General features: G+C 31.4%; 1 protein-coding gene across 5 annotated transcripts in view; it reads right to left on the reverse strand.

The window, feature by feature from the left end:
• The window catches only part of LOC114339196 (perilipin-4), an 82,952-nt gene that overhangs the window by 57,886 nt on the left and 3,332 nt on the right, over positions 1 to 21,734 (reverse strand). Inside the window, exon 1 of one of the 5 annotated variants that reach the window (XM_050652532.1) lies at positions 8,163 to 8,309. The exons of the other annotated variants lie outside the window; for them this stretch is intronic. Within the exon in view, the coding sequence (XP_050508489.1) occupies positions 8,163 to 8,169 (7 nt within the window). The 5' untranslated portion in view covers positions 8,170 to 8,309. Of the gene's footprint in view, positions 1 to 8,162; positions 8,310 to 21,734 lie in introns of those variants that run through there. 5 annotated transcript variants of the gene reach the window in all.

The following is a 21,734-nucleotide window of genomic DNA, read 5'->3' on the forward strand; positions in this document are numbered from 1 at the left end:
ATAATAACTTTTGATGGTGATGTAGGGGAAAGGAGGGTAAGATGGAAGGATAGGGCAAGATGGAAATTACCTATAAAACCCGAACTGCGCAATGAAGCGCCCGGATCCACACTCACATAGATGCAGGCGAACCTCTTCCATTTACAAACGACGGCTCAATCAGTTCAGGTCAGCTAATGAGTGTACACGCTTCCTTCTTATTTTCGCAGTTAAATATTAGGCAATTATTGAATTTTTGTGATACGATTATTTAAACCAGGTGTATAATATTATTATTATGCATTTATACAAAGTATCTATTAGGTACAGGTTATCTGAATTGATATTTAAATAAGAGAAATAATAGAGCATTTTTAAAATATTGATATTATTATTGGAAAGGGGCATATGGGCAAGATGGAAAATTGCAACTTAGGGCAAGTTGAAAGATAATAGTTAGGCAAAAATAAAAGCAAGGAAATAGGAACCTGCGAGAATAAAAGAAAAGGTAAAGGAAAAGGGACAAAAACAGAAAAAGTTAAAAATATTGTACAACATTTAGAACAGTCTTCACAACATGATGTGTTCTGTGTATGCGGTGAACGTTATGTGGAACCGCCCACAGAGGGTTGGGTACAATGTCCTGTATGTAATGGTTGGGCACATGAATTGTGTACCGACACAGAAGATGGCAGTTTTATATATGTAAACTGTAAAATGTAGTGCTTTCCTCTACATTCCATCTTGCCCGAACAAGCTTTCCATCCTGCCCTCAGGGTAAGGGCAAGATGGAATTTTTGACATTATTTTTCAATTACTCATAAAAAAATTCTACTTATTATTAATAATATTTAATGGCTAACTTTTGTAACTGTATAAGGTATCTTTCAAGAATGATTAAAATGAAAGTTTTGTATTACGTTGCTTTATTTTTTTACACATCATAAAGTTAAGCCTTCCATCTTGCCCTCCCTTCCCCTACTCGGTCTTCCTACTATACTTCTTGTAGGTACTAAGTGTTTTATTATAAGAGTATTTGACTTATTGATTTGTTTGTAAAATGAATATGGGTCATAGCAGTAAGCAGGTCTAGAATACGATAAAGAAACTTAACAATAATCCCACAAAGGTAAAGTAACCATGTGCAGTAACGTCTAATCAGATAGGACACCAACTATTATTGATAAATGGCAAACCGAATTAAATACCGAAAGAATGCCGGAAAAAACCTTCCTTTCAATTAACAAAAAAACTTATTGGAAACTCCATCTAATATCGAATAACTCAAAAATAAAAGGAGATGCTATGAAAAATAGAAAATGATCTGGGATGGATTAAATCGTAATGAAATAGATTAAGTGTAGAAGAGGAGACAATTTCCGTTCTTGTAGTGCATGCGCAGTCCAGAAAGTATTTTGTACTGACGAGGAGAAGGATTTATGTCGGTATTAAATTTGAACGAGTCATAAATAAAATAAATATTTTAAAGTATGTGCATGTCTAAAAAAAGAAAGATCTTAGTTACTTAGTTTTAAATCAAAATTGTTAGCTCATTTTTGTGAATTTTTTTGAAACTGCGGTAAAATTATTTTATTTTTAAATTAAATATTTAGCACAATTCAAAGAACATTTTAAAAAAATTAAAGACAAAATATTGAAAAATGAGCCAACGGTGGCAAATTTTTACAGACACCTCAAAAATAATGGATTTTGTGGTGGACATCAGAACTCATCATTGGATGATGTGAAACAAAAACTTCAAAATACGCCAGTCAATGGGAGCAAAAATAGGATATTACCTCCGAATTCTATCCTACTGCATGGGTTTTAATGAAATTTTGGGAATAGCCTCTACTTATCTCCTAATTCAAAGTCTACCCTATGCCGATGTGTGCTTTTATCTTGGGGGTGGTTCCCACCCCTTCTCGGGGGTAGAAAATTTCTTGGTTAAAATAACCACGGAAGTGGCTAGAGAATTTAATTGTAAGCAAAAACTGTTCTATATTTGTTTTTTGACAACTCAATATTTTTTGAGTTATTCGTGGTTGAAAATTGGTCATTTTCATTGAAACATAACACCTTTTTGAACGGTTTTTTGCAAGTATCTTAAAAACTATGCATCTAACTAAAAAAACTATATAAAACATTTTTGTAGCTTATAAAAGACCAAAGAGATTAGTTCCTTTATAAATCTTTTAGTTATAATACAAAAAGAGATATGGTAGGTAAAAATAGTTTGTTTTTTTGGTGCATGCTCAAATCGTTGTATTCAACTTGAAATAACAGACAAACGGTCGATTTTAGGTTGATATTACCAACACCTTTTGTAGTGCTTAAAAAGATCTTTAAAATGAGCAATATTAAAGGTATATTGCCTTTAAACTAAGCGAGATATGCTGCAAAAAATTGATGATTAATGTATTTTAAGAAAAAATGAGAAGTATATTTAACCTCTCATCCACCAGAATTTTAATGCATCATTTTACTTCTACAATATCTTTTATTATAGTATTATGGACGGGTTCAAAAAGTTGGACGGGTTTAAAATGAATGGTTTTTGAAAAAAATAAAATCAATTTATAGATCGCATTTTTAGATTTTCTTAAAAATGTTCTTTTTCTACATGTAACTTAAAAATGATAAGAGATACAATAATGAAACATAAAACAAAATTTTTACTCAACAAAATCCTAATTTAAAATTTAAAAATGCGCTCTATAATTTGATCTAATTTTTTTTTCAAAAACTATCCATTTTAAACCCGTCCAACTTTTTGACCATAGAAATAACATTATAATAAAAAGTATTGTAAAAGGAAAACGATGCATTTAAATTCTGATGGATGAGGGGTTAAATGTACTTTACATTTTTTTTTTAATTCCATTAGTCATCAATTTTTTTTGCAGCATATCTCGCTTACTTTGAATGTAATCGACATTTAATGTGGCTCATTCTAAAGGTCTTTTCAATCACTACAAAAGGTATTGGTAGCATTATACAACTAAAATCGACCGTTTCTGTTTTATTTCAAGTTGAATACACCGATTTCAGCATGCACCAAAAAAAAAACTCTTCTCACCTACCATATCTGTTTTTGTAATATAACTAGAGGATATATGAAGGAACGAATCTCTTTGTTTTTTAAAAGCTACAAAAATGTTTTGTATAGTTTTTTTCGTTAGATGCATAGATTTTAAGGTATTCGCAAAAAACCGCCCGAAAACGTGTCATTTTTCAATGAAAACGACCAATTTTCAACCACGAATAACTCAAAAATTATTGAGTTAAAAAAAAATTATATTGAACAGTTTTTGCTTAGAATTAGGTTCTCTAACCACTTCCGTGGTTATTTTAACCAAAAATTTTTACACCCCCGAGAAGGGGTGAGAACCACTTCTAAGATATTAGTGCACATCGACATAGGGTATACTTTGTTTCTTGAGCTATTCTCTACTTATTGTGAAAATATCAAGTAAATCGATGTAGTAGGATGGAATTCGGAGCCAAATAACCTCATTGACTGCCCTAAAAATATTTTATTAGCTTATAAGTTTATCAATGTAAAGCTGTCGAGTTTTTTTAGTTTTAACAATTTTTGAGTTTTTGGTATCACTCAGAAGTCAAAACGAAATTTCGTGTAAAAAAGGGTGAAAATCAACATATTTATTATTGGTAAACAAAAAATAAGCATAAAACAAACAATATCTCGACAGCGTTACCTCAAGAAATGTCTAAAGAATATATAAGCAAAATTTTAGGTGCATTGGTCAAGTAGTTTTTGAGTTACAATGTCCACCGCCTTTGAAAAAAGCAGTTTTGAGAAAAACGCATTTAAAGTTTTGACAACTTTTATTTTTAATTTCCTTTTTGGCCGCAAAATCGTAAAATGATGCACATCAGAATAAATTTTGAATCGCGGAGTCGCATTTCTCACTGGCGTAAAGCTGCTGCAAAGCGAATCAATCAATCTGAAATTTTCGGTATTGTTGAAGGTATCTATTTTCATTTAAAATAATAAGAACAAATCGAAAATTTCAAAATTTTTAAACTATACCTCGTCCCCTTAACAATACTTATACAATCGTATAAGCAAAGCTATCGCTGAATCACTCGTGGTCAACTATGATATCTAATTTGTTTTTGGAGTGTGAATGAAGTCGGAAATCTATTTTTAAAGCTGCTTTACTTCATAATTATTCATAACTAACTTCCAAGACCATTAAATACTTGTTTTTATCACAGTTTTCCACGACTTTATGGCATTCTTCTCAGCCGGCTCGGAATCCATAATAGGGCAACTAGGTTATCCTCGTTTAGTTTGTTGAGTTGTCCTTATTTCCATATCCATTTGGCCTTATTTCTTGGGAACGTAATGTTTTCATGGCGGTTTTGACTTATCAAGTGCGATAATTGGATAAATTGTGATCATTTGTGGAGAATATGTAGGGTAGGATATTTTTAAAATTTTAATTTTAAATATTTCTTCATTATTTCGGGTAGGAACGCAACTTTCACCTTGACCTTTAAGGATTATGTTTACATGCGCTTGAGCCACAATTATTGGTGTAATGAAAATTAAATTTTCAATTAACTAGTGTTTGGTGTTTGACGTTTCGATTTCCACTCTAGAAATCGTTCTCAAAAAAGATTATTCTAAAAAATTCTGAGAAGATTTTATAACTTGGTCTTTTTCGGTTATGTATTTCTTTAAGAAAAATGACATACTTGGCATATACAGTGAGCACGTAAAGGTTGAAATAAATTAATTTTCTCGAGAATGGACGATTTTGGAAAAAATCCCGAAACAGGTCCATTTTTATTTTTAAATTGCGACTTTTTGGCATATGTATCATACTAGTGACGTCACCCATTGGGCGTGATAGCGTCATCTATAATTTTTTAAATGAGAATAGGGGTCGTGTGATAGCTCATTTGAAAGGTAATTCAATTCTCTATTCAGTAATATAAACATTAACATAATTATTTATACAAGGGGTCCAAAAACATTTTTTTTAATTAAATTTATTGAAATAAAAAGAACGATGTGTGTAATTTATTTACCTCAAAATACATTTTACTGCTATCAGAAAACAGGAACTGATGTTTATTTGACAAATAAATATAGTTTTTTGCTTAAATTCAATATTAAAGTCGCCACCCACCTTCCTCCTGACAGTTTGAACATTTAATTTAAGCGAAAAGCAATGATTATTTTTCAAATAAACATTTTTTTTTTGTTTTCTGAGAGCAGTAACATGTATTTTGGACTAAATAAATTACATGCATTCTTTTATGTCAATAAATTTAATTAAAAAACATTTTTTTTGACATCCTGTATAAATAATTATGTAAATGTTTATATTACTGAATAGAGAATTAAATTACTTTTCAAATGAGCTATCACACGACCCCTATTTCTATTTAAAAAATCATCGATGACGTCACCACGCCCAGATGGGTGACGTCACTAGTATGATATATATGCCAAAAAATCGTAATTTAAAAATGAAAATTGACCTGTTTCGGGATTTTTTTCAAAATCGTCCATTTTCGAGAAAATAAATTAAGACATAATATAATACCTAGACTGTGCGCTGCAATCTAAAATTGTTTCCCCAGTGCGACAGGGAAAAACGACTGTAAACAGGGTATGCATCTCTTTCTACTCTTTTCGATGGAAATTAAATTTCCCCATCTTTTGTCGAGCTCTCCTTGGTAATCTCCTTGGGTTTATCGACCACGTGACTTTCCTACTACCATCGAGTAGGTAAAAGCCGTCGATTCGAAAAAGATGTATAATCTGTTTACAGTCAATTTTCTCTGTCACACTGGGTGAACAATTTTAGATTGCAGCGCGCAGTCTAGGTACTACATGTCTATGGCTGTGGTCATATACATATAAAACCTAGGTATACTAAAATCACAATAAGGATGCACTAGAAATAAATAAACCAAGACACTTTTATGTTACGAGGCTCACTCCTGAATCATGATTTACAATTTATAAGCTTTGTAAATCATGATTTGGGATTTACAATGTATAAATATTTTAAATCATGATTTGGGAGTCCTGCTTGTTAAATTTAACGTGTCTTGGTTTTTTTATTTCTAGTGCATCTTTATTGTGATTGTAGTATAGTACCTATTTAAAATACCACAGTAACATATCTAAGTTGCATGATTGCAGCAAACCAATCAACAGCAACAATAAAAGTCATAAGTCATCCCATATCACAACAAAAATCATTACAGCAAAATGCTTCACAAAGCTACTCGTATATCACTTTTTAATAACAGTTTCCATCTAAAGAACAAGCTATAGTTTTTTGTGCATTAGACACTACTCTTCTACCAGATTACCTCATTTCATTCGGCACCAAAGTTCAACCAAAAACATGATCGTCTCAAGGCGCTGATCCAACAATAGAATATGTATCTACCTATCTAGTAAGCACATAGTATATGAATTCATAAATAACTATGGATACATTTAAATAAAAGGGTCCTGCAAATTTTCTTACAAAACGTAGTTCCATCCGAGAGGCCGATTTTATCTAACGTACCTAAGCACAACAATTCAGCATGATATTTTAATTCAGGAATTAGAAAAAACTGGCAAACGCCAGTCTTCCAGAGTATAGCCATATCTAAAGTTTCAGACTTCATGTCTTCATAAGCTGTTATAATGCCGTCATTTCAGAGTCAATATTAGTAAGTCACGAAGATGAGAAACACCTACAGAATATTTATTTCTTCAGATGCCACAAACTGTTATAAATGCAAGGAACCTGGTCATACAGCATGCACTGAATACCGAATCCTACAATTAGCATCTAGGAATTCGCTGCAACCACCATCCAATGACAACCCTATGGTTTCCGTTTCTATATCGAGCAATATCCAATTATAATCTCAAAACGACCCACTGACCATCTCTCATACTGCACAACCTTCATCGTTGCAATCGTTGTTGGATCCTCAACTCCTACAAACTTTGCAAAATTCCCAGCTACACTTTAAATCCAGAGGGCCATTCATATTATTACCTCCAGCAAGCTCAAAGCCTGACTTGGTTCAACATACAACTGACTGGAAACACGAAAGTGGAAAATTTTACATCGACAGAGAATGGTAAAAATTAATTCGAAAATAGAAATCGAAAGTTGAAGTCTTGGGAGATGTTAAACCAACCGAGAAAATGTTAGATCGGAAACTAACAAACATGAGACCAAGAGGAGACCGAAGTGCAGATGGAAAAACTATGTTAGAGATGATAGTAAAACAATGAGCATTCCAAACTGGAGAAGGAAAATAGAAAAGAGGAAAAATGGAGGTTAATTAGTAATCGAGCAAAAACAGATAAGAAACTGTGAAGGAAGGGAACATCAAACACAGAGAAAGCGGGCTGATCCCCCAGAAGTCAGATAAAAAAAGCTAATATAAATAGGCTGCTTATACTACTGCCACAGGAGTTTTGGGCCCATTTATATTTATCTGTCAGAAAAGAGACACCTAAAAAGAGAAACCTAGAAACTAAAACCAGATATAATCGATGATACATAGATAAATTATCAAATTCTAAAAACAAATTGCTTTGCCAACCCTGAATTATATAAACCAGATCTGGAAAGTTACAGGAAGACAAGAATTGAGATGAAATTAAAACAAAAAGTTAAATATCTATAATCAGTAAAGAATAAGTCAATAAAAAAATAGTTATAAGGACCATTATTCAAAGGATTTACGGAAGGAGATTAACGCTAAAATTTATCTGCAGATCTGATATAAATGTTTAGAACCCAAAAGAAGTAAATGCTAGAAAGAGAAAATAATAGGTAAAGTAACAGCCACTAATAGCTTCGTGAAGTGAATAATTACTGGTTCAATTAACAATTATTGTGTAATTAAACTTAGATTGTAAATTTTATGTTTTTATCAACAGGTTTCGTGAAATACATACAAATATACGTTAAAAATACTTTAAAGTAAAATAAATGAGGATAATCTTTTCGAAACGTATTATCTTTGAAGTTATTTTTTGAGGATTAAATTGAATATTTAATTAAAAAAGTTAGTATAATATCAAAATAATAGTTTAGATTTTAAATCTATTAATATAATTTTTATATACTACTTGGTAATTTTTTTTGTTTGAATTTTTCTTACAGTTGTGTACTACTTACCAAACATGATGTAAATTATATTGTCTGAGGCTTTAATTGGGCAACAATTTATTTATAAACGTTCTTACGACTTATGACATTGGTAAGTAACCCCGATATTTTAAATTTTTAATTATATCGATTTCGCGCTAAGGTGCCTCCGAGTCTAAGCGGAGCGCCACATATAAACAAACTACACGGAATACTCTGTATTTTCGAATCGATACCAAGCGAGCACGCAAAATCTAGAAAAGGTTATAAACTTTTTCACGAGGACTCTTCCTGCCTACGCAACTACTGGAATCTTCGGTAAACAGGACAAAGGAAGTTCTTTGTTTTGTAATCATTTTAAGGATCCTGTCATTTTTGTAACCTTAAGGATGGTGACCATCCTTAGAAAATTACGTTAAGACGTAAGAATAGCAACAAGATACTTTACTTAAGGTGACACACTTTTTTTGTACATATGTATGTTTTTTAAACGCTTTTATTTAGTTCAATAGTTTGCGTCAAATTAGACGGTAATTTGACTGCCTTTTCTTCAATGCAAATGAATGAAAATTTGCAGACATACGCATTCGCGGGAACAATACACGAATAGTCAATAAAAATTTTTTTTCATGTTTATTAATTGTTTAAATAAAAAACGATTTTAATGGAAAACGCTTAAATTCTCTTGTTTTTTACAATGTAAAAACTTGAAACTTTTACGGATTGTATAGCTAATGATATGAACAATACATAATTTCACTTTTTACGTTAATTGTTTACGTTATGCTTCATTAATAAACAATAAAATTTCAAATTTTTTGCCGATTTCGACTACTTTTCATGTTAGTACATCATCATCATATGTTTTATACATATTTTAATAAACATGACGATATATTTTAATTTTGAAAAGTGTAAGACTAAAAAGTAAAAAATAAAAAAATATGAAAAAAATTTTTTTTACGAAACGCTTTTCTTTAGTTACGAGTGACTAAAATTAAAAATATTATAAAAAAATCAACTAAAAAGCAAAAAATAAAAAAAAAATTGAAAAAATGTAACACATTCGTTAAAGAAAAGCGTCGGGCGAAAACCGTTTATTCGATGAACACGCGCCACGCTTTTCTTTGACGGATGTGTTAATTCGTAACTAAAGAAAAGCGTTTCTTAAAATTTTTTTTTTTCATATTTTTTATTTTTTTTTTAATAAAATTGATTTTTAAAGTGTTTCAAATATTGTGTTCTTTCAAAATTTATAAAGAAAATTTAATTGATTAACCTTTGGGCTCGCTTCTAGTTTTAAAACATATGTAATTGTTTACGTGCGGACTAAGAGTCCGCACGTAAAAAAACCTGTTTTTTGTCCCATATTTCCTCAGTTTAAACGTTAAGATGCATATGAAAAAAAAGACAAGAAAGATTTTTTGTAGTAAATTGAACCAGAAATTCAAAAATGATTTTTAATTTGACATATCTCAGTGGAGTACTATTTTTACTTTAAAAAAATCAGACCATTACCCGTAGGAACGCCAATGATGAATACAAAATTATTATTTTTATGTCAAAAAATGCGCAATAACTACCACTTAAAACCCAACAAATTAAATTTCCATAGCTCAAACAGTCTTGGAGCAATAAAAAAATTCCAAGTTTGAAATAAAAATTTCAACACCCCGTATCACGGAAACGAAGCATTTGCGGACATACGATTATAGAGCAAACTGTCATTACTTTTTCATGTAGAATTATCCCTTAAAGTTTGTCATACTTATTTGCTAACACCCTGTATATGCCGAAAAATTATAATTTAAAAAAAATCGACCTGTTTTGGGATTTATCTCCAGAATTGCCAATTCTCGAGAAAATTAATTTATTCCAACCTAAACGTCCTCACTGTATATCTATATAGTTAAAAGATATCCTATTTGGAAAAAAATCGATCTATTTTAGAATTTTCACAAATTCGAATGACGGCCCCGCATATATCAGGGTGGACTGTTCTTTTCAGTGGGCAACCCTGTATATAATGAAATAATATATACAGACTTACAGACCAAACATACCATTTTAAACTATAAAAGTTTCTTATCATGTGATTAATGAGAAGTTATAAAAAGATTTCTAATTTCTGTGTCTTTAAATCATGAGCCGCGTATCTTTTCTTTTATTTATATCACGTTTTAGATTTTGTAATAGTTTACATTGTTGGACATTGAACTATAAATCAGGACTGGAATGTTAAGAGCGAAAGTGATGGATACAGTAGGTATCTAGCATATTTATATCCAGGCACTACCTATTTTTCTTTCCACACTTTATATAAATTCAACAATTAAACGGGATTTAATTTTTATTTTTAAGATATTATTTATATAATTTTTTGTATGAGAGAACAATGTTGAATTAAGTTTATTTTTAAATAATTATTATACACCCCTTCCTTCCCCCATCCCTTATTTTTAAATAGGGAACATGGGTCGTGTGCTAGCTCATTTGAAAGATTATTAAATTCTCTATTCTGTAATATTAACATTGACATAATTATTTATACAAAGTGTCCAAGAAAAATTATTTTGAATTAAATTAATTGAGACAAAAAGAAGAATGTATGTAATTTATTTAACTCAAAATACATTCTACTGCTGACAGAAAACAGAAAATAAATGTTTATTTGATAAATAAACATTGTTTGTTGCTTAAATTCAATAGTCAACCTACCAAGAGGCGGATAGGTGGCAGTTTGAACATTGAAATTAAGCGAAAAGCAATGTTTATTTATCAAAAAACATTTTGTTTCTGTTCTGTGACAGTAGTAGAATGTATTTTGAATTAAATAAATTACATAGGTACATTCTTCTTTTTGTGTCAAATAATTTAATTAAAATATCTTTTCTTGGATACCCTGTATTAATACTTAATTATGTTAATGTTTATATTACTGAATAGAGAATTGAATAACCTTTCAAATGAGCTAGCACGGGAAAATGGAAGAGAGGGGGTTGACAAATGACAGATGTATGTACCGTAAAAATGTGTCCCACTGAGATCAAAAATCGACCTCTTTCGTCATTTCCTTAAAATCTAATAAATACTGCCAAATATCGAGGTGGACTCTTTTCTATAGCCCACCCTGTATGTACAATTATACTCATACAATCATTCAAATGTAATCAACGTGAGGTAAAAACATCTTTTTTTTTTCAACCATGATGAACCATGAGCTTACAGAATCTAGCTAGAGTGTATATCAACGCAAACCTGTATAATCAAACTTTAAACAAGCTATATCAAGCAATAAGACGAAACTTCCAAGGAAGAAGAAAGCTTTTTTGTAGTGTTATTCTTCTTCACAGCAATGCTCGGTCCATGTTGTAAATTAGTAAAAGAAAATTTAAAATGAGAGAAATAGAGGACACTATTTGGTCCCGATTTACTGCCTTGTGATCTTGAAATCTTTGGACCACGTAAAAAGGCGTTAAAAGGTAGGTAATTTTGATTTAATTCAAAATACATTTTACTACTGCCAGAAAACAGAAAAAATGTTTTTAATAAAAAACATTGCTTTTAGCTTAATTCAATGTTTAAGCCGCCACCCATCTCCTTCTTGGCAGTTTGAACATTTAATTTATTGAAAAACATTATTTATCTGTTAAATAAATATTTTTTTTTTGTTTCCTGACGGCAGTAAAACATATTTTGAATTAAATAAATTAGGTACATACATTCTTCTTTTTGTGTCAATTAATTGAATACATTTTTTTTGAAATACTGTATAAATAATTGTGGTAACGTTTGTATTACTAAATAGAGAATTGAATAACCTTTCAAACTAAAATTAATAGATATACAATAATTGCAGGAAACAATATTTAAAATTGGACAAAAACAAAAAAAACCTACTAAAATCACTAGCCAGTTGTGTCTGAGTTTAGCGAACCGACTATGCAAACACCAAACGCGCCAACGATAAATTCTTTGTTAGAAGCATATAACTTAGACATAAAAGTTTATGACTTAGATGACATTAAACACACCACTGTTTTTATGTCTGTACTATATGCCGTGTTCTCGTAATGAACTTTCCCTATGCTATTCAACTAATAAACGTACCTACAATAATGGGTATTTACATCAAACCTACGATATATTTATTCTAACAGAATTGTAAACACATTTGACGAGATCTTAGCAGCTTAATACGGCTCTGAAACTATTTTTATTATATATCTACTATTTTTTTGTGGAACACGTTTATTTTATGGTTGCCTTCTTAACATGCTATTAACATGACATGCTGGCCTTCTTAACATGGTGTTAACATGACATGCTCGCTTCCTCACATGCTATGATTTTTTACAGGCATTTGCAAGATCATTTTATGTAATTAAATGAACTATCCTCCAATAAAGCCGTCCCAAGACCGCACCTCCAAAATAATTGACAATATAGTTTTAAAGTCTGCTTTAGTCTACTAGTCTACTATTATGAATTATTGTTCTTATGAAGGGGCAGATAAATTAAATTGCTAGAATTTTTCTATTATCAACTAATAGTCTAGTCGCAACATAGGGGGTCCCGTGGGCACTTTTAGGTCGCCGCGATTTGATGGTGGTATTATAGGTTTTTTGGGTCGCTGAATCCAATGGAGGTGGTCTGGAAGCCCAAATGTGGTGCGTTTAATTGTTATTAACAAATTATGGTAAAATTAGGTGTTTTTCAGGAATTATTAGAAGCCCTGTAAATAAATTGATAGTGTTAAGGTCTTCTCTGGTGTATTTTTGGTCGCTGAATCGAATGCGACTAGTCGCGATTACTCAAAATGTGTTCTTATTTTGTTAATAACAAAATAATTGTTTATTCGCCGAAAAGCTCGAACTGCGTTATCTACAGTAAGTTTGTAGTGTTTTTCATAGTATTTTTATACGCAAAATCGATTGTCACTAGTCGTGATAGCTTAAACCACGTTCCGACTTTGTTATTAATAAATTATTGCAAAAATAATGGTTTACAGTACGTTTACTCACGGTTTTTGCTCTAAATTCTAAAAAAAACACCTGGAATGACATGAAATTGGGCATGCACGTAGCTAACATATCAAAAAAAAGTGATATTGTGCCGATGTGTGCTTTTACTATGCGGGTAAGTTTCACCCCGTTTCGGGGGTGAAAAAATAAACCTTTAAAATAAGTCCGGAATTGGATAAACTAATTTATTCTAAGCAACTTTTCTTCTATACAGTTTTTTCACCAAGTCAATTAGTCACCTCCAGGGTAAAAGCAGACATCGGCACAAAATCACTTATTTTGTTGCACAAAAAACCTATAATACCACCATCAAATCGCGGCGACCTAAAAGTGCCCACGGGACCCCCTATGTTGGCGACTAGACTATAACAAAACAAAATAAGTCGTTTAATTTGTATTTTGAGAACGATTTACATTTAAACGAGTTTTAACCTTCTTATCCTGCTGATAAGGATCTGATAAGAATCGGATAAGATAAGAATCTTGCGGATACTATAGGTAATAACCAATTTATTACTGTTTCTTATTTGTAAACTATTTGTACAGTATTGGTAGATAATTTCATATAATTTCCCATAGTTTTATTCCGTCATAAGAAATATTTTATTCCGTCATTTTTATCTTGAAAGAATTAGTTTATCATTTAATTCTGCAATAGGGATGTTCACAAAAAATTAAAAAGTAATTTCAAACATGTAATACGATTAAGAAACACCCTAGGAATAATTGTCCAAAATTTCAACAAAATTGAAAAAGCCTTTCTATAAAAAATCTTTATTAGAAATCTAGCATTATTTTAAATTTCAAGAACGCTTCTCTATTGGCCTGACGTCACTAGTTGCATACCCCAAGCGCGCGCCATTCTCATAGTGTTACTGTTTACCTGTTTGATGTTTCAGGTCATTTTATTTTGTTCTCTTCTTGTTTTATCAGGGTTAAAGTGGAGTTTTATAGTGAATTTGTTTAGTTTAAAGTGGATAGACTGTTTTTAAGGACATATTTTGGGTTTTACAAAAATAAACAAATAAAATGGAAGAAGGTTTTCAGAAAGCCGATTCGTATAAACTACCGACTGTAGTGTAGATGTAACAATGGTGTATGATTTATTGGCATCTTGTAAAAAAATAAATCTACCACAGCTTTACTGAGTGTATATTCCATATAATTTTCCATGTCTTCTTTAAGCTAAAAAAATAAATGCTTAATACTTCACAAAAAAAAATAGAGAAAGTTGTATGCATGCATTGTACGCATGCATATTGTATACATACATTGGCTGGTTATTACTTTACCTTGGTTAGGTGTATTAAAAATATTTTTATTCTTCTTCATGTGCCTTGTCCGTTGTGGACGTTGGCTATCATCATGGCAATTTTAATTTCATTTGAGGCGTTTCTGAATAACTCGATCGATTTTTGTCCAAATCATTGGCGTAAGTTTTTAAGTCATGAGTGTCTTTTCTTTCGGGTCCGCGTTTGCTCTCTATTTTACCTTGCGTTATCAGATGGAGTATACGATATTTATCATGCCTCATGATATGACCGAAATATTTAAGATTTCGTTTCTTAATTGTAAAAGAGATTTCTTTTTGTTTTCCCATTCGACGCAATACCTGTACGTTGGTGTGGGTCGCCCAGGATATTTTGAGGATACGTGGGTACACCCACATCTCGAATGCCTCTAGCTTTTTCATTAATTATATTCATTATATTATATTCATTATATCCATTATTGTCCAGGCCTCTGCGCCATATAGCAAGACCGGAAATAATAACATTTTAGCAGCCGGATTTTTAGTGGGAGAGATATTATGTCGCAATGGGTGAAAATATTTCTCATACATGTTGTTAAATGTTGCTATGTCCTTTTCAACTCTAGATCTTATTTCGTTTGTTTCGTATTTAGAGTTGACAACTGTTCCAAGGTAAAAAATATTTTTGAATTTGGGTATTATACATTTTCATTTCAACCAATCTTTTCACAACTATTAATGATTTTAATATAATATAAAGTCATACCTACATCCACATGTAGTTATTTCAAGGTTTACTTTTACTGTATGTATTATTAGAATCCCGTTTTTAAGAATATCCCAGTTTAAGGAATACAAATTTGAGGTCCCGAAACTTTTTCATTAACTCTTTAAGGGGGTAGGTGCAAAATCTTGGTCCAATGCTATTTAAATTCATTAATTTTTTTCGAATCCTGAGAAAACTAATAAGTATTTTTGAAAAATGTAAATGCAGAAAGAACAATTACATTATTACCAAGGGCCGAAAGTCTCTGGAAAACTTCTATAATGTTTATTTTATTAAGTTAGTTCTTTAAGTTAGTTATTTTAAGTTCTAGCTGCAACAAACCATTTCTTTTTCTGTTTTAAATTGGCTGGAACGGTAATAAAAATCTTGTCAGAACTGTTTTTTGATGTATTTACACACCCAGGAACAAAACACCACTTATTTGGCTTTATTTTTAATAATTAAATACGTAAAAAACTGCGCACATTTAAATACACCGAGTAAATAAGTATACAAAACTAGTCGTCGATTAAAGACGTTACGACTGCTGACGTCACAGACCGTAGCCTCGCTGCAGGGTACCGTTTTTCTAGCCTCCAAGAAAATCAACATTATGAACTCATTTATCTTAAAAAATATACATTTTTAAACAGTTTTATGATTGTTACGTTTTTATATACCTTGTAATCTATTGAATTTAACTATATTTAAAAATTAATGAACATCCCTATTATAGCGCATACTAGTCGCAAAATATTGGTAAAGAGACATTTAGAAAACCAAAGTGATGTCAATCCGAAAAAACCAAAATGTGCCTCAACCTTGTATGTACAATAGACGAGCACATTTTAGAACAGGTCCACAAGTTTAAGTACCAGGGATGTTGGATCGATAGCTGCCTAAATCTTGATCTAAAAATAGGATAGAGAAAAGAACATGCCAGAAAATATTTCGAAAAAATCGAAATATGATTCTCGAATAAAATTCGAAATTCGATTACGTTTATCAAAATGCTAGATACGTTTGGTAGACTCTTCGCCATGCAGTTGAATCGTAGACTTTTAAAACGTCGACCGTAAATAAATTGGAGACCTTTCAACTAGAGACCTTTAGACTATTGTGTCTAAGAAATATCCGACAACGGACGGCTAAATTTTGAACAGCTAATAAGAAACAACTAATAAAAACCTTTCAAAATGTAGGTACATCTAAGGACTGGCCTTTGACAGTGATTTCTCACTCTCTTCTAATACCAAATAAACTGTATACAGTCCTATTACTTATTCTTTTGTATTTAATTTTAGTACGATTAGAACAAAATCAACAAAAATGTAGGTCAGCAGTCATTACTCTAAATACTTTTTACGAATTGGCAAGGAAACAACCTAAAATTAATTTTCGGTTTAACTGCGATAATATTAAGCCACAATGTGGGCGTAAACGTAACTGAAAGTGTCCCAAAGAAAAGCATAAATCTATAAACACCAAAGTGATATTTTGTATAGTGACATTTATCATTATTTAGTAAGATTCTGTATATTTTCCATCATAAAAACATTTAAACACATTTTACACTATGTACATTAAAAAATCAAATTATTTTGTGGTCGGTGTCCTATCATGATTATCCACCCCCAGTCGTCCACTAGTTACCCAACATGAGCATACACTCTTACTTCCAACACAATTTGCTCTTATCAAGTCATCTCACATTTCTCTTGTTTTCAGGTGCACGCGGTCTCCACACCAAATGATTGATTGGCCTCTCCATGGGCGCCCATACCCATGGGCAGGGGGGGCCATGGCCCACCCTGGCTTTTCGGGTGCTGTTAACTATATATGGTTATCCAGAGTACACAAAATATAATGTGCAACATCTTCACGTTTGGCCCCCCCTGAAAATTTTTATATGGGCGCCTGTGCCTCTCTCTATGTGCTACTCTTAATTTACATGTGAAGCCTTTGATATATGTTGGATGGGCGTATCTGCCCCCTATATTAGTAGTCCAGAGAAATAAGGTTTTTGTCGGGACACTTGAGCAGCCAGGTTGCAAATGGATTTTTTGGGTGCTATATACCTAATACATTATAAATACAAAAATGCCCGTCACAGTTCGGACGAGAAACTTAGTTATTAACAAATAAGGGTCAAAATGGCAGTTTTTGCGTTTAAATCGCTACAGGTAAAAATAGGGCAATTAAATATCTTATTTATAATATTCTTCTTTTTGTAGATGAGCCAAGGTTTAGAATGGCACTTTTTGAATTTTGTTCCAATCCTTTTTTGTTTCGGAAAGTGCAAAATAAGACTAAAATTTCAAAAATAAAAATGTGCTATAAATTTTGCGAAAATGGCCTTAAGACTTTGATATTGCTGTAAAAACTAAAATTTCAAAAATAAAAAAATTTGCTATAGCTGTTGCGGAAATGAATTTAGGACTTTCATATTGCATGAAAAGTTGAGTCAAACAGTCCATACAATGCACAAAAAATTTTTTAAGACGATTCGTCAATTAGTTTAAATTTTATTCAATTTGTTAATCGCAAAGAGCTTTTTTTCGCAATGTTATTGTTCAGAAAATAATAATGAAATAGCAATTCTGTGGAAACCACATGCAAGAATAATAGTTATATTTTTAAAGTATTGAAAAAAATCATTAGAAAGTCGTTTTTATCACTCCGAAAAAAGTTTAGTAAAATAGAATCATTTTTGGCTTCTAAACAATTTGAATAACTTTGTTAATATGGACTATAGAGTAAATCTACTTTAGGATTTCAAAAGCTGGTATTTTTATACGAATTTTCAGAAAAAACTTTTTACCTAGGTTAATTAGGTTCAAAGTTAGCCACTTTTATTATTTAGTTCGCGGTTATTTCTATATACATCAAATTCTCCTGTAACAGTGTTAGTTACCATACTACTCCGAAACGGCTTGGCCGATTTTTATAAAATTTTACACGTTTATCCTGTAGGACGTTGAAGAGGTTTTAATCTATTTTTTATACCCATAAGTTATAAGGGGGTTGCCCCCCTGACATTTTTTTTATTTTTTTTTGGACAAAATTATCTACCTTAATTTTATATGAGGTAGAATTAAAAAATACATACAACCCTTAATTATTTTCACTCTTCTATCACCAATAGCCATCTATATATTTACATCTATAAAATTCTCCTGTTACAGTGTTAGTTTCCATACTCCTCCGAGACCGCATGATTGATTTTTATGAAATTATATATGTATATTCGGTAGGTCTTCGGTAGATCTATTTTTCATATCCCTGAGTGATAAGGGGAGTTCCCCCTAACATTTTGTAATGTTAGGTGGGGTTGTGTGTACATAACGTACTCTGTAAGACTACGAGTACATACAAATTAAAAAAATTATGATCAAAATCCATCAACAAGTTCCAGCGATATTAATCGCAGCATATGTTTGCAGAATCAGTTTCATTTTTTGAGTGCACCTATTTTAGTAATTCCCCTCCACCGACCACGAATTAATTCCATTCGGACGCCATTTTTAAAGCTTTATTAACCACTCTGTTGAGGTTCAAAGTTTACTCAAACTTTTACACATAACCTATATATCTTCAACTGCAAAATGGCTCTAGTTAGGTTGCTTAATTGTTATAAACAAAGTATCCGTCAATTAAATAAAAAAAGTGGCTAACTTTGACCGTAATTAACCTAGGCGAAAAGTTTTTCGTTGAAAATTCGTACAAAAAATACCAGTTTTTCAAATTCTATTGTAGTTTTAGCCTGCAGTCAATATTAACAAAGTTATTCAAATTGTTTATAAGCCAAAAATGACTCTATTTTAGTAAAATGTTTTCTGAGTGATAAAAATGATTTTTTAATGATTTTTTTAAATGCCTTGGAAATATGACTATTTTTCTTTCATGTCGTTTTCACAGAATTGCTATATCATTATTATTTTCTGAACAATAACATTGCGAAAAAAAGCTCTTTGTCGTCTTAAAATTTTTTGTGCATTGTATGGACTGTTTGACTCAACTTTTCATGCAACATGAAAGTCCTAAATTCATTTTCGCAAAAGTTATAGCAAATTTTTTATTTTCAAAATTTTAGTTTTATTTTGCAATATCCGAAGCAACAAATAATCGGACCAAAATTCAAAAAACGCTATTTTAAACCTAGGCTCATCTACTAAAAGAAAAATATTATAAATAAGACATTTAATTACCCGATTTTTACCTGTAGCGATTCAAACGAAAAAACTCTCATTTTTGACCCTTATTTGTTAATAACTAAATTTCTCGTCCAAACTGTGACGGGCATTTTTGTATTTATAATGTATTATGTATATAGTACCCAAAAAACCCATTTGCAACCTGGCTGCTCAAGTGTCCCGAACATGGTATATTTTTGCCTTATTTCCCTGGTGTATACCAGCATTGATCACCTTTCTTTTCACACGTATAGGAAGTTAACTTTTAAAGTTTTTCCATTTAATTCAGGTAGTTGATTATCTTTTTCTATCTTGATTTCATGCTCGAGATATTTATATACGAGTATATTTATTTATCAGTTATATATTTTTTGGTTTTGTACTAAATCTTTGTTATTCCTCCATTGATATTTAAACCAATGATTTTTGTTGCTTTCCTAAACTATCTCTTTTGTCAGTCCTTGATCTTCAGTTTTTATTACTCTATTATCGACGAAATGTAAGTTGTTTGAATTGTTTAAATATTCCTTGTCTATTTTTATTCCCTTTATATTCCAGTCTTGGTTTTTAAACACATTATGTTCCAGTATCATATTAAATAGTTGAGGTAACATTGGGTCTCGCTGTCTGACTCCCTTTCTATTTTTAGGTTCTTTCCGTGTATTTGCCTTTATGGTGAGCGTTGGCCTATATTATATTGTTGTTTAGTAGATTGGAAGTATCATATGTGAAGAGACGTCAAGATAAGTATAACCTTAGGTATATATCTCATTATACTAAGCAAAATCTCTCGTTGAATGGGTCTAGGCCGAAGAAGAAAATTCTTGCTTCGAATTATCCGAGGGCGAAACCATAAGACCTACGTTGATCAATTTTGAGCTGTCACAAACAAAACTATTATCACCAATATACGACATTCGGGCAATAGAAAAAGAAGAAACTCTCTAAATTAAAACATTTAATTACCAATTAGATGTCTGAAACTACTGATTTAGTGATAACCTTGTACTTAGTGACTTGATGCCTTTCAAATTGATCTTAAGGACAAATTCATGACAGCATGTATTGAGGCGTTGCATTACGTTCAGGAGTAAGGAGTAATGCAACCGAAACAAAACAAAATGCATGACCATGGAAGCAATAAAATTCAAAGAGGAAATATATTATATGGTGATCTATAAGAAACAAATTAAATATAAATATATGTAAGTGATTAGCGAAATAATAGGAGAATATGAAAGAAGTGAAAAGACGTACTGAAAAATAACTATAATAGGAAAAAAGTAGAAGATGCGAAAGTAAAAAAAAATAAGTAGGTATCTAATAGGTTCATATTTATTATCACAAATACCGGTAAAGATTAAATGGTCAGATAGTTAAGAATGCCAAGCTGAACAACGAACGTCTGAATTTATTTCCTACAGGGAAGTTTTTTTGCCTTAAGGTAAAACCCACACAGCCAGATACAAATTTTGTAAAAGAGAGTACAAGGATTTAACACAAGGATGACACACTTCTCGCCCTACAGGGAAGCTGATAGATACAAAAAGAAGACACAGATTAAGGTGTCAGGGATTAATAGTGAAATATATAAACTTTTTGGAAATAAAAAAGTATCTACAGACTGGTATTTAATAAATTATTGTGTCCTAGAACTTGTCACATATATTTTATAAATAAAAAATAAACAGTATGACACATCAACCGAGATATAAATATATTCTGCTCACATATTTTTTTCACTACCTAGTTTATATTCAAATATATAGTCCAGTCACTGTGGAGGAAAACAGGTCAATACCTCTAGTTAATTCATACTACTTTAAATAGTCAAAAACAACATTTCTTGAAGGCATAAAAAATTAAGATTTTTTTAATAGATGTCATATAAGCGAAAAAGCATTCTAGACTTCGATTTTTGACCCTTCGCTTGGTTATCGATCATTCGCTATCTGTACACTTAGGTACGAAGCGAATACGTTCGATAACGAAGCGAAGGGTCAAAAATCGAGGCCCTGGAGCCTAATATAGACAAACAAAGCTGCAAAAACTAGTTAAAAAGGCTAGTGGTTCACTAGAAACGATCTTAATACCAACAAGATCACATAAAGCAGCATCAACATCCACATAATTCAAATGTGACAGAGACGGAATAACTGACAGTGGTCAATTAGAGTAGAGATGAAAGAAAGAAGAATTTGTCGAATATCACAACTGCGATGGAAGGTGTTTTAACATAAGAACAAAGTCTTGAAGGGGTAAGTTTTGAAAACATTCACGGTCATAAGGATCCTAGCTATTGACCTTGTAATTTATTGGACAAAATTAAATTAATCCTGATATAATTAGATCCTACTCAATTACTCA

The sequence above is a fragment of the Diabrotica virgifera genome, chromosome 5, assembly GCF_917563875.1.
Source record: "Diabrotica virgifera virgifera chromosome 5, PGI_DIABVI_V3a".
Classification (NCBI taxonomy): domain Eukaryota; kingdom Metazoa; phylum Arthropoda; class Insecta; order Coleoptera; family Chrysomelidae; genus Diabrotica; species Diabrotica virgifera.